Source organism: Dipodomys ordii, unplaced genomic scaffold, assembly GCF_000151885.1.
Source record: "Dipodomys ordii isolate 6190 unplaced genomic scaffold, Dord_2.0 Scaffold12, whole genome shotgun sequence".
Taxonomy (NCBI): Eukaryota; Metazoa; Chordata; class Mammalia; order Rodentia; family Heteromyidae; genus Dipodomys; species Dipodomys ordii.
In genome coordinates this window covers 23,184,460-23,211,571 of record NW_012267228.1, presented here as the reverse complement: position 1 = coordinate 23,211,571, position 27,112 = coordinate 23,184,460, and the positions used below count along the sequence as shown (strand labels likewise).

The 27,112-nt window shown below is 34.8% G+C and overlaps 1 protein-coding gene across 1 annotated transcript in view; it reads right to left on the bottom strand.

Moving 5' to 3' along the window:
• Positions 1-27,112, bottom strand: part of LOC105981307 (chromosome unknown open reading frame, human C3orf67) — a 219,018-nt gene that overhangs the window by 126,223 nt on the left and 65,683 nt on the right. The window contains exons 5-6 of the mRNA XM_013010418.1: positions 8,962-9,076; positions 1,649-1,805 (exon numbers count right to left, since the gene is read on the bottom strand). Coding sequence (XP_012865872.1) covers positions 1,649-1,805; positions 8,962-9,076 — 272 coding nt within the window. The remainder of the gene's footprint in view (positions 1-1,648; positions 1,806-8,961; positions 9,077-27,112) is intronic.

Genomic DNA, 27,112 nt, shown 5'->3' with positions numbered 1-27,112 from the left:
TTGGATGTGATAAGCTATGTCAATTTGAAAGTATCTCTACACCAGTTTTGAAAAATCTAATATTCTTTTTGTTTTTTCTAGTCTCTAATTTTGGAATCCTGTATTACTCTAACGGTGGACTTGGGAGACTAATTTTACTATTACATCTCTACCATAGGATCAGCCTTTAAGGCATCTTTATTTTACTTTTTGTTTTATATCTATGCAGGAAAAAAGTATCATCTAGAGCCTAACAATATCTCTATGTCTTCTGAAACAAAATATCCAACATTCAGTGAGAACTTTGGCACACCAAGAGACAAGATGAAAAATAGACAATAAAAGTCCAGAGATTAAGCTACTGAAATGATGAATTATAAGCTATAACATTGATTAATATAACAGAGAAATTTGATAACAAGATGGAGAATTTCATCTTAGAAATAGACACTATATAAAATAAAATTTGGAAATCAAAAAAATGTTGCAACTATAGAATAATAGCATATATAATCATTTAGTTCCTAGATGCTCCAAAAATTCCTACACAGATGCCCCCACAAAAATGTACAGAAATCTTTCTAGTAGAATTATTCATAGCAGCCTAAATAGATCTGTTCAAAATTAAATTGGTTCATACAATTGTATGTACTTGTTATGTATATCAACACAGATGAATATCATAAGCAATTGTTTTAGGAAATAATGTATATATAAAAGAAATTCTCTGGTTCAGTTTCTCCAGAGAATAAATTTTCTGCTGTCTAGTTATACAGAGTTATAGATGATACCTGGAATCCTGTAAGTAAACTAAGCTGAATTTTAACCTTTTCCCCTGATTTTGGCCATGCTCCTTACCATATTGGGGCTGCAAACTTATGAACTCCTTGGCCTGAAGGGTTTGGCTTTCTTTGCTTCACTCCTCAAGCTTATGAAATTTATCATTATCTTCTATAGTCTATCCTGATTTTTTATTCCTGTCTTATAACTTTAGTGTGATTAGGGAAGGATCAGAGATTAAAATGTTTATGGAACTTGCTATATTTGATCTACTTTTTCTTTATATTTATGCTGATTAGGTTATGAAATCCTCCTGTGAACTGATGTAAACTGTAGATATTTCTGCATATTTTGAAGATTTTTAGAAACTGAATTTTCTTTTTTGAATGATATTTTTCACTTTTACTACTATCTTGGAATCCTTCTATGGTAGTATTTGACTCCATGGACTAATTTTTTAATATTGTTAACATTTACATCATATTTATCTTTTATGCTTATGCTTATTAACCATGTTTTTGGTTCCATGTCTGTGGAGGAATAAAAACCATGCAGAGCCTCAAAATATGCCTATAGTTTCTGATACTCATTGTCTAACATTCACTCAAACTTAGGTATAGACCACGTACTCGTGGCACATGCCTATAATCTGAGCTAGTAAGAAGGCTGAGAAATGAAGGATTGGGATTCAAGGCCAGCTCAGGCAGTAAAATTTGTGAGCTTCTCTTTACCAGCATCCCTAGCAGATCAGGCATAGTCATATCAGACTTCACTCAGAAGCACGAAGACATAAAAATCAAATTGCTTTCATGCTCCTATACTATCTCAAAAGCATAGCTAATGTTAAAAACATATAAGAGAATTTAAAAATCTTGACCACAAAACATACCATCTTTATCAGCAGTGTCTTGAGGCTTTGATTTTAAGGTGAAGATCTTCCGTAGCTTACAGTTTGCTGAGACAATAATCCCATCCAATGACTGGAAAACTGCTCCCTTGAATATCTCACTGGTGAATGCAACTAAGTCAATACACAGATTGCACCACTGAGAGAGAGAAGCAAAAAGAGTATGTAGCTACCTTTCATCATCACATAAATGAACATCACAATATGCAAAAAAAATCCAGAAATGAGGCAATTATCTAGATTAACCAGCCCCAAACTAATTTTCCTCTATTTTTGGCTTAAACTATCTTAAAAATTGCTCTGATTTTTTTCCCGCGGAAAATCCTCACAATCTAAACTATTTATTGACCATCTGACTGCAGAGTTCTTTGAGACATGGCTAAGACAGCTTTGGGAAATAATTCTCTATTTGTAGACATTATGCTGGTTGGAAGCTAATTGCAGGTGCTTTAGATCAGTTAAGTCGTGAAAGTCAGGTATAAGTAGCCAATTGTTCCTTTGAGGGGACTAATTTAATCACAATTAGCCACTTAGGGTTGTACTAAAAAAAAAAGGTATGGATGAAATTAGAGGCTGGGTTTAAATGGTAGCCAATGCTGTCTACTTAAAACTAATTAACCTACTATACAGAAATAGATTGTTCTAAAGAATTTATAATTATGCCTTGTATTTGCCAGTTTTAAAGTGTTCTTTCAGTGACTAATTTCTGCCCATTAAACAATTAGATTCCCTAATTCTTCATCAAATGAATCTCTAAATGACTTGAGTTAAAAGAAAATACTCCTGTGGTGGGAAATGAATACACATTTAACCCTGTAGGACAAAAGTAGGATAATAATTTTTAAAATTAAAACAAAATATTAAAATTCATATTTCTCTTAAATATCAGGCTCTCCCATTATTTGTTTAGAAGGTCACATACAGTCCATTATGTAATTTTTTTTAAAAAAGAAAATCTTTTCTATGAAGCAATGTTGATTTTAATACAGAGATGAGTCTGAGGTTGTTTCCACAGCAGCAAAGTAGAATAGTTTATAGTATACTACTGACTAAATCGCTTATATTTTGAGAACGTTTCAACAGTAAAATTATATTCCCAGGCCACAAGAATACCAATGGTCTTTTTGGGAGTAAAGATCTTGGGGTAAGCAAAGGCCGAAAGCAGGACTGAGTATAATATAGTCATCAGGAGAATGATGGGGGTGAGGAGTGACACATGTTCTGTAAGACAGGCCAGTGGTTCAAGTTTGGAAGAAATGGAAGATCAGGAAGAGAACATGGTATTCCATAGGGCAGGTGTCTCCACTGTTCTTGGAAGAAGAATATGCAAAGGCAGAGCACTCAGAAGTTTGATTAAGCTTGGTACAGGAATGTTCTTGAGTGGCAGAGGTCTGTGAGGGATAGAGTACAGCTGAAGAATAAAGAACTCTGAGATATAGAAAGATTGAATATCTTCAGCCTTCTAAGCCACCAAGTGAGAAGAGCTGGCTAAAAATGAATATGAAAATGATATATAAGGAACAAATGTCATAGGGTGGAATGTCATGGCTTGGTGAAATCAGATTATAGGGTATGGAGGTATTGGGTTTTTGTCCAATAATGAAATAATATTATGTTAGCATTATTGTTGGTTTATAAGTCTAGTTTCTCTCCCTAAAAGACTGACATCATCCCAATTACTCCCTTAGCTTTTTCCAACAGCAATTCCTTTGTTCTTCACCCTCATACACTAAGTACTTATCAATGTTGGAGGGTGGCAGATATTGTTATCTACTTATACTGTTAATCAAAGGAGGCTCTATATTTTTTTCTCCCAATGTTCCTGCCTTTTGATACTCAATAATAATTTCAGTAAGTATGTAATAAGTGTGTACATAGTGTGTAATTTCAATAGTTTCTATATTCCTAACTTCACTTTTATAAGTATTCCTTTTATAAGTATCCAGTGAGATTTTCATTTCATATATTGCTTTTACTAGTTCTAGAATGTTGATTTCATAGTTTTTTTCATATTTTTTTATTGAGGTTTTCCATTCATATTTTCCTTTAAATTCTTGAATATATTTATAATAGGTGTTTTTAATCCTATGCTGCTTCTTCTTATTGTGCCTGGGTCTGTTCCTTTTTCTCATGGCTAGCAAGGTATGTTTTCTTTTCTTTCTCTTTTTGGTAGTAGTGGGGTTTGAACTCAGTGCCTACACTTGGTAGGCAGTTGTCCTACCATTTAAGCCACATTCCCAACCTTTGCATCAATTAGTTTTCAGACAGGGTCGCAAGTTTTTGCCAAGGGCTAATCCCACAATGAAATCCTCTTACCTTCTACTTTGTGCAGATGGGTTAATAGGTATATACTACCATACTCAGCTCATTGGTTTAACTCTTTGTTTAAGCTTACCTTAAACTTCAAAGCCATGTTTTCTCACTTTGTATAATGTAAGATGAACACTGTGCTATATTGTTGAGCTTTGGATGCTGGAGTTTGAAATCAGGGCCTTGTATTTGCTATTGCTGGGCAGACACTCTACTACTTGAGGTCTACTGTCAGCCATTTGGTTCTAGATACTCTTGGGATAGTTTTACATTTATGCCTGGGTTGGCCTGGACCATGATCCAACTTTCGCTTTCTTTGTAAATAGGGTGATAGGCATAAGCCACCACATCCAGACACTGGCTAAGATGGATTCTTCCTAACTCCCCCCTCTACCACACATTGGCTTCAAAATGCAACTTTCCTCATCTCTGTCTCACAAGTAGCTGAGATTACAGGTGTGAGCCATCATACACATCAGTTTTCTTTTTAAAAATCTTAAATGTTCTTCCATCAGGAAAATAAGTTATTTGCAGTGATTTCCAACCTAATTATCTAAGTCCAGCATATTCCTTTAGTAGCAATGGTGTTTACCACTGCCCACTACCAGTACTATTTTACATATTTGCCTTTTCTCTAACATTATAATCTCCTTGAGGAGGAAGACTCTGTATCGTTTAGATCCAAATATATTTGGCCCATAGTAGGAACTTAATAAAGACTTACTAATTGAAATTGACACAGATGTTTATTTTGACATCATATTAACAGTTAATGGACTCATGTCTACAGAAAATGGTAAGATAGTAACTATGTTACCAACATTAACTGAGCACTTACTACGAGCTTATATTACTCTGTGTTATACTGTTCTCAATGAATCTCAACAGTACACTATTAAAGTCTGTTCTTCCACGGACACTGTCTAAGAGAAAACTGAAGCACGGAGACATTAATTTACTTGGCCAAGGGACTATAGTCAAGAAGCAACAGAACTAAAAACTGAAAATGTATATTTAGCTCTGGAGGCCACACTTCAAACCCAACAGTATCCTGCTTGGGCATATGATTTAAAAATGGGCTGATCCTAAAGTTGGCTAAACAGCCTCTTTTTCAAACAAACTTCTTTCAAACTAGTTATGTCTTTGTAAGCATTCAAAATGAATAGAAGAAGACAAAAGACAATTCTTTCTTCCTCATATCTTCAATACCCATACTAGATAGACAGATAAATAAGAAAAAAATCTGATTTTTAAAAATGACATTCACATAGATGAGATGGAACATTCATAGACCCTCAAATATTATAATGAATTGTAGGCTAGAAAGTTCTATTAAGAGACATTCTATGATTGTAGCTTATGTGTAGCTCTAAATGACCTCACATTTGATAAGCCTGCCTCCTTCATTCTCTTCTTGTTCAGTGATACTGAAGAAATTAAATACTGTTAAAATCTCAAATTTCCAATCATTGGCCATACAGATAACATGATCTTTGATAAGAAGATTCTAGGTTGTAATAAGAACTATAACATACACTATCAGTTATAGCTTAAAAAAGCAACTGCTAAAGATTATTTTATCCATTTAAATGAATAGAAATGTTACTAAAAATATGTCATTGTAATTTACCATATGACATTATCATATCTCTAATGAATAATTTACTCTAAATGACATCTTGTAATTGAATTTCTTATTCAAATAAAATTAAATTTATTGCATATTAATCTATACTTTGGTAGAAGGCAGTGATGTTTACCTGACGCAATCAGTTTTATTTAAGTAGTAAATTGATTTCAGTGAGGTCTAAGTGTACTTGTTTTGTTTAATTGATGGCTATTAATTAAAAACTTTTTGTACCACTAAAAAAAGTTAAATGTATAAATTTTTATAGTTGTAATGCTAAGGTAACTCTTCATAATTAAAATAATATAAAAATAATTTTGAAAGGTTAATATTTAAGGATAATTGAAACAGAAAGTAGCTAATATAAATATTCATATTGGCATGGTTGTAAGAATATTAACTTGTTCACTGTCTAAAATACTTAGATAAAGAACCAAGGAAAGAGAACCTCTTTTCAGATATTTTCTACAATTGATCTAAGGCCAAGAAGCTATGGCAGATATCTTCTAAATCTGGGGTTGCAAACTAAACACTTAGAGAAGCTATGCAGACAAATTAACTGAGTGAAGCAGGAAGGTCTGGGTCACCTATATAACTTAGAGGAGTGGAGAGGATTCAAGTTCACAGAGAATGTTCAGCTCCCTTAAAAGTGTGCAGTTACCACTCTGCTCAAGCCAACTTCTTGCTGAGCTAGAAAACGGGCTCCTTATAAATCTGAGGTTTTTCAAAACAAGTCAGAAATCAGGAATATTCTGTGATCTTCTGATTTATAAATGTCAGCCATAGTGTTTTTAGAATGTTGCCTTGAGGTTTACTACTAAAATAACCACTGGTTTCTGAAGGACAGGAAAAATTGAATACACTGAGAAAAGCAGGAAACTAGTTCCAATGATCACAGTGACACCTATGATCACCTATGGCACCTGAATGAAGGAGGGGTTGGATCCCTGTGCTGATCTTTGTAGAAATTGCTTCAAAAATATCACTCAGCTTTAATTTAGTAGGGCTCACTACGGATAAAGTATATCCATAGTGGAAAGGAAGGACCCTTTGTTACCATGTGTACTTGTTAGCTTGGGAGGAAACTAAAGAAAATGAGAGCAAGATCTTCCTAATATATATTTGAAAACTCCTGAACATTTGTGGAATTACCAAGCATATTTAAGAAGCTTATATAATTTGGCTATGAAAACTATTCATTTTATCTCCTATGTTACAATGCATGTGAAGACCTGTAAGCATATTCTACATTTATATTCTATATATTCTACATTTACTTCCTATGTGCCACCTACTGATAAGAACTGGGGACCAAAGCACAATATTACAAGTTTGTAATCTAATGAGAGAGACAGGCAACTACATAAGTGACAAAGTATATGGTGGAGAAGTATTATAAGAATTGTAATATTGTGAATGACAATGACAAGCTGTTCCCCAAATAACTAATCTGCAGAAAGTATTGTCATATAGGCTTTCCTAGAGTAAGCAACATCTTAAGAGCAAAGGGCAGTTATAGTCCTAACCTAGTACTTACTCTATGGCAGAAGAGTCTTATATTTATTAAGTCAGGTATCACCTTCCCCTAGAAACCTTCATGGGGATACACTTCGCTATCTGCACTTCATAGATGAGGAATTACTACAGAGGAATTATTACATAGGAATTATTACAGAAGAATGTGCCAGAACTCTGATTCTACATTCTCAACCATGTCAAATAATTCACATGTTATATATTTAACAAAACTGAATTTCAGAGCTAGACTCTTTGTTGTTACTTTTATAGTATGTATCATATATATGTACAGTTTTATTTATAATTGTTTGTATATTTGTGACATTGCTTCGTATTCATTCCTCTGCCACTACCACTTATTCTTCATTAATGCAATCTGGAAAATGGTCTCCTCACCTTCATTTTCTATACTTTCAAATCATTATAGATTATCATTAACAAAATAATCTACCCAAGGTACAGAACCAACTGTGTGTTCCTTCCTGAATTCAAAAGCTTTCAGTGGCTCTTCTTCTCCATCACAGTGGTTCCCAAAGAGTGGAACGCACAGCATTTGTCAAATGACTGGATGATACATATGAGTAGTGTTATATAACTCTGGATCACAGAATACAAATTTCCCTTTATCAGTTTTCTTTCAATCCTTCTAACTGTGCCAGGGCAAAATTGTCAAATTTATCCAATTTTTGATGAACTCTTTTTAAGTGAGAAAGCAAGTGACAGGACAGGGCCTTTAAAAGGGTACCAGGTGTAGCGACATATTACAATGCTGTTGTGTTGTGCTGGGGATAGAATCTAGAGTCTTGCACATACTAGGTGAGTACTCTACCACTCCTCCAGCCTCACTCTGTTGTTTTTAGTATATTGATATTTAATTTTGGAAAGTCATATTGATTTTCCATTTACAAAAGTGATATAGAGATTTCTTTAAAATTAAATTTAAGCGATTTAAATTTGCTATCTTTGTTTTCTTTTTTGTCATTTATTCATTTATATGTCTTTGGGAGGATAAGAGGGGAGCACAGAAATAGAAGGACAAAGGATGAATAAATGCAGCAATGGTACTCACTGGACACTATGTTGAAAATCAACTTGCTGAAAATACAACTTGTGGGTTAGATGGGAGAGAAAAACTGGAAGAGAGTGAGGGAAAGGGAACATTGTCCAAAAGGAAATGTACTCTTTGCCTGACTTATGCAACTGTAACCCCTCTGTTTTTTTTTATTTTTTTAGCATTTTTAAATAAAAATAATAAAAACAATAAAAGTCATTCTTCAATAAAAAGTAAATGTAAACAAGAAAATGAGTCACTTTACAGGAAAGAATTAAGTATATATTCGAAGGGATGGAATAGAAATACAGTATTGAGAAAAATTCCAAATCAAAATCAAAATAAAGTAAGAAAGGCTGTCAGTTGACCCAGGCCCTTTACAGGTTACACAAGGAGCCCAAAATCTCCAATCTATATCGAGTTTTTGTATTGTAGAACTGGTATTTAAAAAATCTAGTAACAATGTTTTTCATTCTCTATTCTGCATTCTCCACACTTCACTTTCTTGCTCAGTTTCCCATTTCCTCCTGTGAAATCCCATAGACCTCTCCTGTCGACAGGAAGTATTAACTCTCCTGGCAGTTCAATGGGTTTCTCTGCCTTTCAAATTCCCAGTAGTACCTTCCCTCTGCACTGTGCTTTTCTATAGTGCCATTATAACACTTCTCACCTTACAGTTTTCAAGGGAGAGGAAGGAAGGGCAATGTGCCTCACTCATAAAGTAGGCCCACATTATTAATACTTACTGAATTGAATTTAACAATTTAGGCAACATTCTGTGATACTTACAATTTTGCGCTTGATCATGAAGAGTGGGATTTTTGCATGAAGAGGGGTTGAAGACAGTTCCTTATGGACTGTTGATAAATACAATCTTCTTTTGATGTTTCTTAAATCAGTAATTCTGACAAAAAAAAAGAGAACAGAAAACATTCCTATCAATTTAATTACTACTTCTTTGGATAATCATCAAAATGCTTATACATACGAACCCTGTCCAACAGGGAGTTTGAACACAGAATTTTTAAGAATTGCCATTTTCTTTGAAGAAGTAATAAAATTTCTTCCTTAAATGCAAAGTGCTCACAAGGCAGAATGTATAAATTTACTTAATATGCTAATTTATTTCTGTACTCTACACTAGATTTCCATAGTACTCCAGACGATGAGAAAAATTCAATTTGTATGAACTGAGAAACGGCTAGCTTTTAATAACCAGGCTCGTTCCAGCCCCTTAAGCATGTGTTATCTTGGGACATACCGTCACCTACTAAATAGGAAAACATTATGGGTTTCTTTCCCTAAAAATGCACCTGTCATTTTATATAGGCTCTTAGTCTGCTTAGAGACAGGCACAAAACACTGACTGTCGGTTTCACTTCCTAAGCACATATCTTCCAACTAGAATTATAATACACAAGTTTATTGCTCACTATTCAGGTCAACCTACAGTGATACCAAGGACACTGAATTTGAACATCTTTAATAGATTTAGACCACAACCATGATCACAAAGATTAGGTTTGCTTCAAACTGATAGAGGCTCATTTTTATATTCTGCTTCTTTTAGGTCTCAGAGGTAACACAGCAAGCTGAAAATCTCCAAATCTGTCTCAGGCTGCCATAGTACAGAATTAATGCTTCCTGAAAAACTCTTTTTCTCTGAGAATAAGTAGCATTTTTGTCCTCATGTTTAGACTGTCTCGATGTACTACAGTGCTAATTTTCTATAATTAACAATGCCCTAAGGAGTCATTTAATTAAGATTCACTGTCAATATTTATAGTATAATCGACTATTTAAAAAATCAACATAGCCCATTCTGTAGCCCTTCCAGGCCTCCTCCTCCTCCTCCCCACTTCTATTCTCATTATTTCCTACATATCTTGTCATGGAAAAACAATCATCAAACAATGTTAAGAATAAATACAGTAAAAAATTTGGTGAGATGCCATAGCTAAGATATGAACCAACACAGATGCCCCTCAATAGATGAATGGATCAAGAAAATGTGGTGTGTGTGTATATGTCATTACATATATATCTATATAATGGCATTCTATGCCTCCATCAGAAATACTTCCCCATTTGTTAAGGAATGGAAAGACTTGGAAAAAATTATATTAAGTAAAGTAAGCCAGGCCCAAAGAAACATAGGTCCCATGGTTTCCTTTATCTGCAATAACTAGTATATGTCTAGAACAAGCAGAAAAGATAAAAAGCTATGTACATATGACCATATAAGATGATGCTAAGCTAAATGCACCCCAAGATAGGGACAAAAGTGGTTTTATCTTTGTTGCTGTTGTTTTTAATGTATTTATATTGTACCATATGATTTTTTTTAATTTCTCTTGTATGTTCTCCCCCCATGGTATAACCCTTGCTTTCACTATATTTGATTCCGGTGCCCTACACCTTATATATACATTTTTCTAATTTGGGGAGGGGAAGGGAAATACCAAAAAGCTGAAATGAGGATACAGGATAACCCATTGTAACAATGAGATGTGCAAGACACTATTTTGAAAATGAACTTTACAACTTGGGAGGGGGGGGATGAGTTGGGAAGGTGGGGAGGAAAGGGGGGTTAGGGGAAAACAAAGGAGGGGTAACAATGCTCTATAGGAAATGTGCTCATTACCTTATTTAGGTAACTGTAACCCCTCTCTCTGTAAAGTATCTTTACAATAAAAAATATAAAAAAATTTGGTGAGATGATTTCAGGATATACTGAAACCTAAAAAATTATCCCCCTCTACATTAATTACCATAAATTCACTTAAAAGCAAGAAACCCTTTCAACATATTATCATAACTAAGGCTTAAAACACTAAAGTATCAACACTATGGTAGTATTATGTTTTGATGTATAAGTAAATGCAATATTTCACTTCAACATATGTACATGTGCTAGGTGTGCGGGTATAATGAGTATGTACAATGTGCTATGTGTGCACAGACATTTTACTAATGGGGTGTAGTATCAAACATATGTAGAAAGTAGGGGTGCTATTACATATTGTTTATAGAAAGTACTAATTAAGGAGAAGAGCAGGAAATGGTGCTACAAGCCCATAATCCTTGCTACCTGAGTGGCAGAGATTGAGGCACAAGGCTAGTCCAGGCAAAAAAAATGTGAGACTGCATCTTAGCCAACAACTGGTGTGATAGCCTTAGCCTGTCATCTCAGATACAAGGGAAGCACAACACCTAGACATTATGACATATGCCTGTCATTCCAGCCATCCAAGAAAAGACAAATATGAGGCATAGGCAGAGGTTTAGGCATAAAACAAGACTATAACTAAAAAAAATAACTAACACATGAAGGTTCATGAAGTATAGTGTTTATCTGGCTGTGAGGCCCTGAATTCAATCCCCAGTACTGAAAAAAAAAAGTTCTGATTAGGGCATGGAAATTAAGCACAAAGAGGGAGGGTTTAAGCCAAGAGTTATCTGTGACCTGATGTTGTTATCAAAAGTTTTCTGTTTGTAAGGATGAAACTAAATAATTTTTATTTAAATTATTAAAGATCAAACTCCAACCAGAATAATATTTAAATATATTGTCACATATTGGCCAATGTGAACATTCATTTATTCATTCACATTCAAACTGAGCTATGAAGCATTTCTTGGAATATACCAGTGATATAATGATATAGATATAATCTGAGTATTTATTCTAGAGGAAAAAAAGCAGGTGAAAAACTACAAAAAGAAAAAGATTCAACCTGCCAGGCACTGGTGGCTTACACCTGTAATCCTAGCTACTCAGGAGGCTGAGATCTGAGGATCATGGTTCAAAGCCAGCCCAGCAGGAACGCCCATGAGACTGTTCTCGCCAATTAACCACCAGAAAACTGGAAGTGGTGCTGTGGCTCAAGTGATAGAGCGCTTGCTTTGAGCTGAAGAGCGCCTAGGCCTAATTCAAGCCCCAAAACCACCACCACCAACAACAAAAAGATTAAACTAGAAGATACCAAAAATGATCTGCTTTAGACAGTATTGATGGTAAGATTTGTAGTAGATAAGGAACATGACAGAGAGATGCAGAGAAGCTAAATGTTAGAAGTTTTATACTAAGGTAAGAAGTTTATAAATTTATTGTCCAGTGTTGGAAGCTAGTACAGGGCCCACATTCTTCCTTTCATGATTAAGATATATTTATAAAAATAAATAAGGTCTTGCTTCATCACTAGAATAAAATTTGTACAAATTTAGTGTTCATTTTAAGACTGATAATATGTAATATGTATATAATTCATTACATACTTTATATACTGGAACTCTAGGGTAAACCCAGGGCCTTGTGAATGCTAAGTAGGTACTGTGTTGTGCCAAACCTCCAGCCTCTTCTATTCTCTATTTTCTTAACAGTATTGTCCTAGTGCTTGAACTCAGAGCCTGCATATTGTCCCAGGGCTTTTTTGCTCAAGGCTGGTGGTGCTCTACCACTTGGAAAACAGCTCCACTTTCAGCTTTTTGGGGATTAATTGGAGATAAGTCTCACTGACTTTTCCTGCCCAGGCTGTCTTCCAACTACAATCTTCAGATCTCAGATTACAGGCATGAGCCTCGGGTTCCCAGCTTTAACTTTTAATTTGAAACTAATTTCCAACTAAAAGAAAGTTATCAAGCACTATACATAAAAGAATTGTATGCATTTTATATTCACTTATGGGGATGCTTTTTGATTAGCAGAAGTTTTCATTTTCATGAAATCAGTTTGTCATTATTTATACTTGTGCTTTATATATCCTTAAAAAAATTCCTTGCCTAGCACAAAGTTGCAAATACAGTATATTTCCTCCTAGACCTTTATAGTCTTTGTTTTTTCATTCAGTCTATGAGAAACCTCAAATCAGTTCCTCTTTGTTGTATGAGACAATGGAGGGGAAGTTATTTTCTTTTTGTAGTTTATTCAATCATTCCAGCACCACTTATTAAGCTCATTTTCCCTTATTGAAATTGCTTATTACTTTGTTGAAAATTATTTATTATCTTGTATTAGTTCATTTTCTGTTAATATAAGGAAACACATGAGACTTATTTATGGAGACTCAAGGGCATGGTACTAGCATCACAATCTGAAAAGATGATGTCGGAGAAAGACATTAATTTCTAGAGAGGGAGCTAGAGGACAATGCAGGAATTGGGCTCACTCTTATAACAACTTACTCTTGCAAGAACTAACAGTCTCACAATATTTACCTTAATCCTTTCTGAAGGTAGCATCTCAATACTCTAAGGACTCCCAACTAGGTGCCAGCACTTAAAGGTCCATGCAATGTCCCAAATCACCACCATATCAAGTAGATGAAGGTACTAACAAACTAAGTTCTAATGATAGCAACTATAAATGTGTGTGCATATATCTGTAAATTTATATAGCCACTATATATGTATATACATATTTGTGTGAAAGAGATCCTCACACACACTATGTATATATATAAACGCAAACATACATGTTTGTTTGAGGATCTATTTCTGGATTTCCTCTTGATACATTTCTTAGTGACTCATTTATTCTTTCTTATACCAATTATATACTATTTTGATAGGTAAAGAAACTTCAACTTTATTTTGTTCAAGATTTGTTTAGACTTTACTTTTCTATATAGATTTTAGAATCCATTTACCATTTCCTATTAAAAAGTTTTTGAGAGTTTATTGGCTATGCTAAATTGAATCTAAAGATCAATTTTAGGAGAACACTATTGAACCTTCAAATCCACTAACATGATATGTATCTCCATTTATTTAGGCCTTATCTAATTTCTCTAAAACTGTTATAGTTTGCATGCTTGAAGTCTTATACATCTTTTGTTAAATTATTTCTAAGTATTTTGTTTTACTACATAATTGAAAATGAATTTTCTAACTCAATTTCTGGGACATTTGCTACTAGTATATAGAAATACAATTGATTTTTATATACAGATCTTGTTTCTTGTGACCTTGCTTAATTCAATCATGAGTTCCAGTAGCTGTTACATATATTCTGAGAATTTTCTTCATAAATAATCATGTCCTTGGTGAATCAAAGGCTGTTTTACTTCTGCTTTTTCTATCTTTATGTCGTTCATTTCTTTTTCTTGCATTACTGCACTGGTGCTAGAACCCTGAACATATACTAAATAGAAGTGATGAGAGTAGACAGCCCTTGCCTTGTTCCTAAATCACTGATGGAATATGACCTTCCTACATGCCTACTAAGGATATGTCACATTTAGGTTTCTGCGATCAGCTGAGATTGTTCTTTTATACTCACTTTTATGTCTACTTTTTCAGTTTCTTTAAAAATCAAGAAAGGATATAGAATTTTTCCACATGCTTTTTCTGCATTGATTGAGAGAATCTTATTTTTTTTTCACTTGTCTCTATGTTGAATTATCTAGCTGATTTTCAAACACAGTATATTAAGTTGATCCCATAAAATGATTTGGGAATGTTGAGTGCCAGTGACTCATGCCTAAAATCCTAGCTAATCAGGAGGCCAAGATCTGAGGATCCTAGTTTGAATCCATTCTAGGCAAGAAAGTCTGTGAGACTCATCTCCACTAAACTATCAAAAAAACTGGAACTGGAACTGTAGCTCAAGTGGTAGAGCACTAGCCTTGAGCAAAAGAAGTTCAGGGACAATGCTCAGACCCTGAGTTTAAGCCCCAGGTCTAGTACCACCATCCCCAAATGATTTGAGAATGTTTCCTTCTCTCTTTGTAAACAACACTTTGATTTAAAAGGTGCTAGTTCATTTAAAAATGTTAACAGTATTCACCAATGTCTGAAGTTTTTGTGGAAAGGTTTTTTTAAATTTAAATTTATTTTATTGTAAAAGTGATGTACAGAGGGGTTAAGTTACCCAAGTAAGGTACTGAGTTACCCCCTCCCTCATTTTCTACCACTTTTCCTCCTCCCCTGGACCCCCCTCCCTTCCAAGTTGTGAAGTTCATTTCCAGCATAGTGTCTTGTATTGCTGTTGCACTGGTTTACACTTCGTCATTTGTCTCATTATTTTGTTAGACCCCTTCCTTTCCCCAAATCAGATAAATGTATATATAAGACACAGGGTACCAAAATAAAAAAACAGTGCAATGGATAAAACAAAGGGGGGGGAACAATGAAAAAAATCAAATTTCACACAGTATATTAAAAAATACCTCGCTTCTGTATCTTAAAGTTCATTTTGATTAGTATCATTTTTTATGGTCATATATACATAGCTATGGAGCTATTTTGATCATCTGCTAGAACTATCCTAGACATCCTAATTATTACAAATGAGGGAAACCATGGTGCATATGTTTCTTCGGGTCTGGCTTACTTAATATGATTTTTGTGGAAAGATTTTGCTTAAAGATACAATTTCTTTAATGGACATATTTATTATGTTTATTTTTTCAAAGCAACAACTTGGCTGTGTAAAAATTCTTTACTCTTTATTTTCCATTTTATTGGTTCTTGATTTTATATTGATCATTTCCTTTCTTCTACTTATTTTAGGTTAAATTTTTTCTTTATTTCTGTCTTAGCTTCTAGGGTGAAAAGTTTGCTATTTAAGCACGTTTCATCTGAACCTTTAAAATTCTAAATTTAATTCTATATATGTTAGTTTCATCCCACAAATTTTGATAAAGTAGTGCTTTAATTTCATTCAATCTGAAATTTTTCTATTATCCCTTAATCATTCAATCTGAAATTTTTCTATTATCCCTTAAGAGTTCTGCTTTGAATCTTGTGTTATTTAGAAACATGCTACTTAAATTCCAGAAATTAATGTCTTTTCTATATGTTATATTGCTATTAATTTTAATTTAAATCTATGATGGTCAGAGAACATATTTTGAAGTTTCATTTTTTTAAAAAAAGGTAGTAAGAATTATTAAATTTCTCCGTTAGAAATTGTTTTGGCTCCATTCTGCATCCACTCTTCCAAAAGGTCACAAATTCTTGCCTTCCAACCACCATCCCAAGTAAAGCCTTCCCTGAAGGATGCCGTCCAGATAGTAAGACGGAGGTGGAATCTGTTATAGTGCACTAATTTATCTAAAGAAAATTATTACTGAGTATGAAAATTAATTCCAGTGACTACTTTCTTAACCATGTTTCCTTTTTTTTTAAAGTTGAGTTGAGTAGTAATTATAAAAATGCAGACTAGGTTGATCTTTCCTCCTGGAAGAAAATATTTCCCCAACTCCTCCCCAACAGTGTGTTGGCTGGACATAGCTTATATTTGCATTTTGTGTGTGAATGTGATGATCTTTTTCCACGGACAAATCCTTCAGATTTGTAAATAGGCTATGATGTAAAAAGCAAGAAGACCTCAGTAGGGAGTTTTGAAGGCTAGGATTGTATACAGTTAGAAAAGGAAGGGAAATGGAAAGGCAACATCTAAATCCCTACCATTGACCAGAACTTGTGTTGCATCTTGACAAAGTTGTTGCATTTATTCCTCCCATTAAGTCTTTGATACAGGACTCAATATTCACCTCTTACTACTATAGTGATAATGTTCAGAGGTCTTAAGAAACTTGGTCAAGCTATAAGTGGAAAAGCCAGGAAGCTTCCAGACTAAAAAAAAGTCAAGGAATAATGACAAATGGCAAATTATTTTAAAGTCTATCTAACAATTCCAGAAGTTAGTAACTGCCTGTGGAGCTTGAATTTATGGCTCTACTCAAATAGCTATCTTTGGGTAAGTGATACTCCCTCTGGTATTGCTTGGAGAACTCATCTGTTAAATCTGAGTTAAAGTACATTTAGAAAGAACTGGAGAATTGCAATAGCAATTCCAGATCTTTCTCTCCCTCAAAATTTATCTCCTTAGCCAGTGCCAGTGGCTCAGGCTTGAGATCCTAGCCACTAAGGAGGCTGAGATCTAAAGATCAGATTATTTTTTTGGGGGGGGCAAAGGGGTTGGTCGTGGGGCCTGAACTCTGGGCCTGGGTGCTGTCCCTCAGCTCTTCAGCTCAAGGCTAGCGCTCTACCACTTGAGCCACAGCACCACTTCCAGCTTTTTCTGCTTATGTGGTGCTGAGGAATCAAACCCAGGACCTGATGCATGGAAGGCAAGCACTCTACCACTTAGCCACCTTTCCAGCCTTAAGGATCACAATTTGAAGCCAGCCTATGCAGGAAAGTCCACGAGACTCTTATTTCCAATTAATCACCCCAAAGCTGGAATTGGAGCAATGGCTCAAGTGGTAGAGTGACAAAGCAAAGGGACAGCTCTTAGACCCCGAGCTCAAGTCCTAGTATTGGCACAAAAAAATTGTACCTTTGGACTTATTAATAAAACTCAGTACTAGGCTAAGGAGCCCTATTCTTGTGAATCTCTTTGGCAATCCAATTCTTTGAAATGGTGTTATACAGCCTCCTTAAGGAGTAGGCCTTCAAGAATAGTCTGAGATAAGGAAGTAGGTGTGAGTAGTCTGAGAGCTGATTCGATGAAGCAGAAGTGAGAGAGTTGGGAGGATAAGACAATAAAAGGAAAAACCAATAGCGTGCACACCACTAGTGACAATGCTGTTTCATCAGGACTTCTGGAAACATGTACACATATACCACAGGACTGACTACCTAAAGAGTAGAAGGGGAGAGCAAATTGATGCCCAATTCCCAAAGGGTAAGGGCTGCCTTTGAGGCCCAAATTCCCCAACATATCAATAGGTGGAATGGGTTCTCAGAGCACCAAAGGCCCTGAAGTCCACTGGAACAAATTTGTACCAAATCATCCCATGTAGCTTCAGGTGATTTTAAAGCCAGGTTTTTGGAATTTGAATCCTGGCTTCACCACATCAGCTGCATGATACCATGCCTCAGTTTCTTCATCTACAAGTAATAAGGAAAGCAATAAGGACCTACAGGACTGCTTTAAGAACTGAGCTAGTGAGTAGTTGAGACCATACTTAGAGAGGCCTGACACACAGGAAGCCTCCTAAGTCCCAACCTTATCAACTTGGGTGGCTGTGAATTGTTTAGTGAACTCTGGGTTTCTGGACTTTTAAATTTCTAAAAGCTAAAACTTTTGTAGCTAATACATGCCACAAGATCATCTACGGATGACACAGACTCCATATTAGAAAGCAGAAATGGGTGCGATTATAGACCATGTAGTTTCTCACTATGCTTCAGAGAGTCTTGGTTATAATACTAGCAGCAGTGTGGGCATCAAGTAGGATGGTATCTATAATACATTTACTCTGCTATTGTATAAACTCCCCAAGGATTGAGACCTGATATATTATGTTTTTATCACAGAATGGGGTTTAGAAATTTGCAATCAATTAGTAAACACTGATGAGCTGTCCTTTTGGAAATCCTACCAAAGTTATATATTTGACTATTTTCTGAAAACCTACAAATGTGCTCATTGCTAAACATGGAAGTAGACACTGGGAATACCACAGAGAATAAGACAAACTCCCCACCCTCATGAAACAAATATTCTGTTGGAGAAGTTAGTAATAAGTAAACAATTACAGATATGGAATACTAGCTCCTAATAAGGGATATAAAGAAAGCTAAAACACATAAGAGGACAGAGAGTGTTGGGGTAGAAGACATTATTTTAGAAGCAGTAATCAGGAAAGGCCACACACAGAAGATAGAATTTGAATGGAGTTGAATAAGATAAGGATAGGAGTCATGCATACACCTAGAGGAAGAGAATTCCAGAGAGAAGAATTTACAAAATTATGTGAAATTTCACAAAAAGGTTTGTTCTTGAGCTATTTACAGTAGATCTGTCAATATGATCCTACATATCTACTATATATATATATATATATATATCTACTAGATATCTAGTAGATAGATAGCTATCCTACATATCTACTATATACATGTATATGTATATATATATATTCTACATATCTATTTGTTGTATGGTTTCTACATAGTTTAATGGCCCAGGACCTATGTAGAAACCATACAATATTAAACTATGTAGAAATCATACAACAAGTGCATAGCATGAGCTTCATCATCATATAGGTTAGGATGTGTTTTATATAAAATAGTTCTCAATTAAATCTAGCCTTTATGGCTCTGATGTTCAGACGAATCTCCAAATGATCATGTGCTCAAGCTTAAGACAGTTATGAGGACTAGGTCATGCAAATAGCAAGAGAGGCTTATTCTACTGTCTTCGCAAAAATAAATATGCAAACCTTCCTCATCTCATAATCAAGGATAGTTGGTTACAGAGGAGAACAAAAATCATGTGCTCAGCGTAAATGGTACTGAAAGCAAAATGAGTTGCTACTTAAAAAATTAAAATTAGTCATTCATGAGAGAAAGAAAATAAATGCATATGTGTGACTATTTAAAGGCTTCATTACGCTTATATGCTTTTGTGGGGAACAATTAGTTGCTGTATGGACGGCTGCTTGTAAAACAGCTTTTCCCTCGTAATTCAGGCTTGATTTTCATGATCTAAAACCTCCTGTGACTTAACAAACATGAAAAAGATAAACCACACTAGTTGTACTCCTCTTATACTTAAAGATGCCTTTTAAAACCCCACATTTAAGTTAGTATATTGTTATATGTGTAAGTGAGTGGCATTCATAGCTAAGGGTCAGCAATGGGATAGAAAACATAATGAGACTATGTTGAGGAAAAAAATGGGGTAGTCAACAGGAAAATCAACCTCATTTATAATAATATTCTACTGATCAGCAGGTGGATAACTTCTAGCTATGGTCATTAACAACATTCATTTCAAACTTAACATCTACATTTGAAAACCACTTTAAAGCAAAATTACTTTTCAATTCAATTTTCAATTTGCCTTTATATCTTTGTCTTTGGTTGACAGTTTTTCCCACAACAGCAACCCCAGTTAGAATATGATTCTATGGTAGCAACCATTCAAGAGTGTAGATAATCTCATTTATTCAGATTATCTATTCACTTTTCTTTTCTGTGTCCAATCATTTACAACCATTTGTGAGTGTTCACTTTGGGTTAGAATGAACTTGCAAAATTGATGTCAGACTTCTGATGATTGGATTCATTTATTCTAATAATTTGTTCTTGAAGCCAAAATAGGTTTTCTTTTTCATTACCCTAACCTAAAAATTAACAAGTTTGAATGCATATTTTCAATAATTACAAGAAATTAATGAGAGTGCAAAATACTGTCTTTAAACATGGCTATAGAATGAAATTTAAAGGGAAACAGTAGGTAGTTCCATGACCTTCCTTAAACATTCATTCCAACGCTTTACAATTAACCAAGGAATACTATTTCCATGTTTACTCTGTGGAGATTTTTCAATCCCTTCTACTAAGTTTAAATTTATTGAAGATTCTTTTGTTCTTAATAAAAAGGAGCAGCAATTCTGCCTTCATAAGCTTATTAAAACACAATGTGATTCTTTTTTCTTAGTTATGATTCATTACAATGCATATAGTACACATATGGTTTTAAGTAACCTACGTTCTTGGAACTTTCTTTGAGGATCATTTGATCCCCTTTAAAAAAAAGCTTCATTGGGTTTATAATTTACAATTTAAAATGTTAGCATATTTAAGGAGTTAAACTACTAACACCAGGATCTAGTTGAAGAATACTGCTATCATCTCAAAAAGGTCCCATATGCTTTAATAGTTAAAAAAAAATTTTTGTTGTCAAGGTGATGTGCAGAGGGGACACAGTTAAATAAGTAAGATAATAAGTACATTTCTAGTTGAACTTGTTACCCCCCTCCCTCATTTTTCTCCCACTTTCCTTCCCCCTCAATTCCCCCACACCAAGTTTTACAGATCATTTCCAACATATTGTCTTGTGAGTATCGCTGTTCCATTGGTTCCCCCTTGTCTCTTGTCTCACCATTTTGTTGTTCCCCTTCCCTTCTCTAATTCAGATAATATATATATACAACACCAGGGTACCAAAATCAAATACAGTGACAACAGGAGATAAAGCATAAAGGGAAGAACACACAAAAGAAACAAGAAATCACATAGTACATTAAAAACAACAACAAAAAACTTCTGTGTCCATGCCTTGGAGTTCATTTTGCTTAGCATCATCTTATATGGTTATATGTACTTAGCTATTGAGCTATTCTTCTCATCTGCCAAAAATATCCTAGACATACACTAGTTATTTCAAATAAAGGAAACCATGGGACCTATATTTCTTTGGGTCTGACTTACTTCACTTAATATGATTTTTTCCAAGTCTTTCCTTACAAATGGGGTGGTACCATTCTTTCTGATGGAAGCATAGAATTCATATATATATATATATATATACATACATATATGTATATATATATATATATATATATCACATTTTCTTGATCCATTCATCTACTGAGGAGCACTTGGGTTAGTTCCTTATCTTAGCTATGATGAATAATGCTGTGATAAACATGGTTGTGCTGGTAGCTTTAGTATGGCCTTGTTTATGGTCCTTTGGGTAAATGCCCAAAAGTGGGATTGCTGGGTCATAATGGAGCTAGCTCTATGTGTCTTTTGAGAAACCTCCATAGTTCTTTCCAGAGAGGTTAAACAAGTTTACACTTCCACCAACAATGTAGTAGGGTTCCCTTTGGCCACATTCCCTCCAGCATTTGTTGTTATTAGATTTCTTGATTATAGCCATTCTACTTGGGGTGAGGTGGAATCTCAATGTTGTTTTGATTTTCATTTCTTTTGTGGCTAGAGAAGTTGAGCATTTCTTCATGTGTCTATTAGCCATTCTTACTTCCTCTTCAGATAAGTCTCTCTTTAAGTCTTTAACCCACTTATTAATCAGGCTGTTGTTTCTTTGAGGATTTTTTTGGGGGGGTTAATTTTTTGAGTTCTAAGTATATTTTAGAAATGAGACCATTGTCTGTTGTATGGCTAGAGAAGATCTTCTCCCAATCTGTTGGCTTTCTGTTGTTCTTGCTAGCTATGTCCTTTGCCATGCAGAAGTTCTGTAGTTTTATGCAATCCCATTTGTCCAACCTTTCTTTGATTTGTTGTATTTTCTGGGTCTTTATTAATAGAATTGTAGCCTTGACACGGAGCCCTAGACTTTCACCTAATCCATACTGTAATGTTTTCTGGGTGTCTGCCATTACCTCGAGGTCTTTGATCCATTTGGAGTTGATTCTGGTTCAGGTGATATATAAGGATCTAACTTTAGTTTTCTACAGGTGTTTGACCAATTTTGTCAGCACCATTTACTGAAGAGGCTGCCTTTCTTCCATTCTATTTTTTTGACTCCTTTATTGAAGATTAGGTGGCTATAGGTCTGTGGTTCATTTCTGGGTCTTCAGTTCTATTCCATTGGTCTTCTGTTCTTGTGCCAGTATCAAGCTGTTTTGATTACTATGGCTTTGTAATAGAGTTTGAAGTTTGGTATTGATATTCCTCCAGCATTGTTCTTTCTGCTAAGGATTACTTATGCTACTTGGGGTCTTTTATTGTTCTATGTGAATTTTTGGATTGCTTCTTCTGTTTCATTAATTCTACTCTCTCTCTCTCTCTCTTTTTTTTTTTGGTCTTGTGGATGGTGGTGGTCATGGAGCTTGAACTCTGGGCCTGGGCACTGTACCTAAGCTCTTCTGCTCAAGAAGAACACTATGCCACTTGTGCTTTTAGTCTCTAAATCCAGTTTTAGTCTCTAAATATTTATCTCTTCCAGAATTTCATTTAAGTGAAATAAAATTTTTTTTCTTTTTTAAATTTTATTTTATTTGTGAAGATACTGTACAGAGGGGTTACAATTACATGGGCAGGATAATGCGTACATTTCTTACCAAGCATTGTAGCCTCCTCCTTTGTTTACCCTTCATATCCCTTCCCAGCCTCCCCCCTCCCCCCCAATCCCAATCTTTTTCCTTCCCCCCCTCCCCCCCCCCCCGCACCAACGTTGTAAAGCTCCTTTTGAACATGACAACTTGTACTTCTCATTGTTGCAACAGGTCCACCTGTATCTTTAAACAACTGGTTTTTCCCCATCTCCTCCTCAAGTTATACTGACATCAAATATAGTGAAAACAGGGGGGAGGGACATACAAAGCAACAAAGAGATAATCTTATAAGTGCATTAGAAACACATGCATGAAAGAAAAAACATTAAGATACATATCTAAGGGTTCATTGAAATAAAAATTTTTAAAAAGAATTTGCATCTGGTTTTGTTCCCTAATGTTTTAGAGACATATTCATGTAGAATATAGCATTACTTTTTAAATTGTAGAACAACATTAAAAGGACATTCCACATTTTGTTTATTCATTCACCAGACATAGCTGTAGATTTCTCTCAGGTTTCTCATCTGAATAATGCACTAGGACATCCAAGTTCAACTGGTTGTATATATATGTTTTCATATAACTGCACTATTTTACATTCCACTGCAAAGTATAAGAATTTCAATTTATCCACAACTTGATCAATACTTGATATTTCCCATCTTGTTTATTATAGCCATTAAAGTGAATAAGAGGCATTATTTCATTGTTCCTTTAATTAGCCTCTCCCTAATGATATAAAGTGCTGAAAATAGTATCATGTGTTTTGTAGCCATTCATGTATCTCCTTTGTGAAATATCTCTTCAAATATTTTGTCAATTTGTAAATTTGGTGATATGTTTTCTTAATATTGAATTATGAGTTCTTTTAAGATTTTGTCTATAAGAATTTATCATACATATAATTATCAATTATTTTACCTGTTTTGTCTTAAAAACCTTTCCAAGCACAGAATTTAAAATTTTTCATTAAGTCCAGTTTATCATATTTTTCTTTTAATTGAATGTGTTTTAGTATATGTATTCATAAACTGATTTTCTAACCCAGGGCTATGAAGATTTCTTGTGTTTTCTTTTCACTTTTTTCACTACCTTTCACATTTAAGTCTAAAATCTGTTTGGGTTTACTTATGATCTGAAGTAAGTGTCTAAATTAAGTATTTTGTGCCCATTATGGGGCTTGAACTCAGAGTCTGAGCATTGTCCCTGAGCATTTTGCTCAAGGCTAGCACTGAACCACTGCTCTACTTCTGGCCTTTTTGTGCTTAACTGGGGATCAGAGTCTCATGGACTTTCCTGCCCGGGCTTGGCTTTGAACAGCAAAATTTTCAGATCTCAGACTCCTGAGTAACTAGGATTATAGGCATGTCACTGGTACCCAGCTACCTATATTAATTTTTAAACATGTGAATATCCAAATGCCCCAGCAGCATTTGTTGGAAAAACTATTCTTTTATCCATTTAAACTACCTTAGCAATTTGTCAACAGTCAATTTGGCCATAAATATAAGGGTTCATTTCTTGACTCTTTATGCTGCTATATTGATCTGTGTGTCTTCTTCATACCATAGAGCACTGCTTGAACTCATAATAAAATTTTGAAAATAGTAAGTACAAGTACTCCACCTTTATTCTTTCATAAAATTATTTTGCTTTATTTTTGAATTTCCTTACAAATTTAAAATCAGACCATTTATTTCTACAAAAGCAGCATCAACAACAACAACAACAACAAGTACTGACTAGGATTTTCCTGCCAAAAAAAAACCCTAATGAATTTAGGGGAGAATTATTATCTTAACAATATGATTCTGTTGGAATATCAATTTATTTAGATCTTTAACTCACAAAAACATGTTAGAAAATAGTTTCTTTGGGAATTAACTCCAAATTTTCTTATTGCAGGTATGGATTATTTTATTGTTTAGCAAAATGGCAGACTTCAAACTCATAGAGCAAAGCAATGATTAGTAGTGTGCTATTTGTAATAAAATACACAAAAATATCATTTTAACAATGCTAAAATAAGATTCACACTTATCTGGGACTTCAAAACAGGCATCATACAACATTTTACAGTGACCATGAGGGAAGTATAGATAAGGTTGTTCTGCCAGGGCCATAGTCATGTGGGGAATCAATAGACTATCCTTCAAGGTAAGAGCACAACAATTTACTTATAGTGGTTTATCGAGTGTTTAGTTCAATATGAGAGGACATTTTGTCAATAACCTCCTAATGGATGCTATACATGACAGTTCAATGCTACAATATACAAACTGGAAAGCCATATAATAAAATCTATATGTCCCTGGAGTCAGAAGATGATCATTTGTAGAGGACCTAAAGAAAAGCATCAAGAAATGTCTTATTGCAAGGCTTAATGATTGTTATGGTTTTTATGGATTGCATTAATAGAAATACACTGGTGCCATTTTATACATTCCTTCAATTTGTAATACTCTAGCAAAGGAAAGGTGAAATTAAGCTTTTGTTTGTATTTGAATTAGGCTAGAAGATTATCAATGTAAACGCATTTACCAATTAAGTTAGCAAAAGTCACCACTGAAGCAAAATTCTATTGGTTTGAAATAAACTTGAGAAGTTGAGGTAAATTAACTATTTAGTTTTATAGTCCGTTCCTAAATTTATAACACAAGGGGTAAGTGTTTATAAGAGCTATCTTCATGCCACTGATTAACACTGGGAAGCATGATTAAAACCTGTGTTCAAATAGCTTGTAAGGACCCTTAAGTACTAAGAACTCTTTGGTTCTTGTTTCCTTAAAAATATTTCCTTTGAATAATGTCCACTTCTACTCTATTTTTTTTGTATTCTCTCATATGATCTATATACAGTGGTGGGTTTCATTGTTATCTTTCCACACATTTACAATGTATTCCAATCAATCCACTTCTACCCTACTTTAAATGTTATCTATATGTTGATAAGTCAGTCTATATCCTCCAGTCCTGAGTCATCTTTTGACCTCCAAAAAGCTTACTTAAATCTTTCCCTAGATATTTCACATGTTTCAAATAAAACACATCAAATTATTTTTTTAAAAATTTGGGGCTGGGAAGGTGGCTCAGTGGTAGAGTGCTTGCCTTACGTGCATGAGGCCCTGGGTTTGATTCCTCAGCACCACATAAGCAGAAAAACCTGGAAGTGGTGCTGTGGCTCAAGTGGTAGAGTGCTAGCCTTGAGCTGAAGAGCTGAGGGACAGCATCCAGGCCCAGAGTTCAGGCCCCACGACCGACAAAAAAAAAAAAAATCTTAATTCTCCACCCTCACTGCCTCCTACTAGCTCATTTCAGAGAGCTAAGTCATTCTTGGTTTATACTTCCTCTCTGAGAGTCTATCAGTTCTATGTTGAATGCATTCATTTCTCTATTTCCTATGCTGTCAGAGAGGTCCAGGTATCATAGTTCCCTCCCTGTATAGTTCCCACCTGGTTTCTGTGTTTCCATTTTTATTTCCTTTCCCTCCAATCTGTAGCCTCAAGAGCATCCAGAATAACCACCTTAAGTGGGCATCAGATTAGTCTGTCATATTTCAGTGGCTTCAAAATGCCCTGAGAATAGAATCTAAATTCCTAGTTCACAAGGTCTTTAAACTGTCTGGCTGTACTCAACAGGCCTCATTCACTACAGTTTGGGTCTGAAAAGAACAGAAGTCCCCTCACATTGCTGAAATGAAGAGATTATCATGAAATGATTTGTTGCACAGTTAAGAAATGTTTGTGAAAAACAAAAAATAAACGGTTACTTTTCCCCTCCCAAAGTTAACACTGGGTAGCTAATTACTATTCCCAGAACTACAGGGATAAGAAAAGGAATTAAGAGTCAGAGCAATTTTGTCCTTGTGGGAAGGGTCATCTGCAGGAATTCCTATTGTCTGATCTCTTGCTAGTATTTCTCAATGGCTGGGAAGGCTAAGGAAATTAGAAGCCTGAGATCAAAGGAGTTAAGTAACTAAAAACAGTAGAATATGGGATAGCTTGAAGGGGGTACCTCCCAGGACCCAGAGCAAGTGAGAGAATGCAGTGAATAGACCTGGAGGATTGTGAGAGGAAGATTAACCAGTATATATGTCAATCCTAGGTATGTCCCTGTTCTTCCTATGTACTGCTCTTGGTTTCAAACTTAGTGTGTTATTACAATAAGAATTCA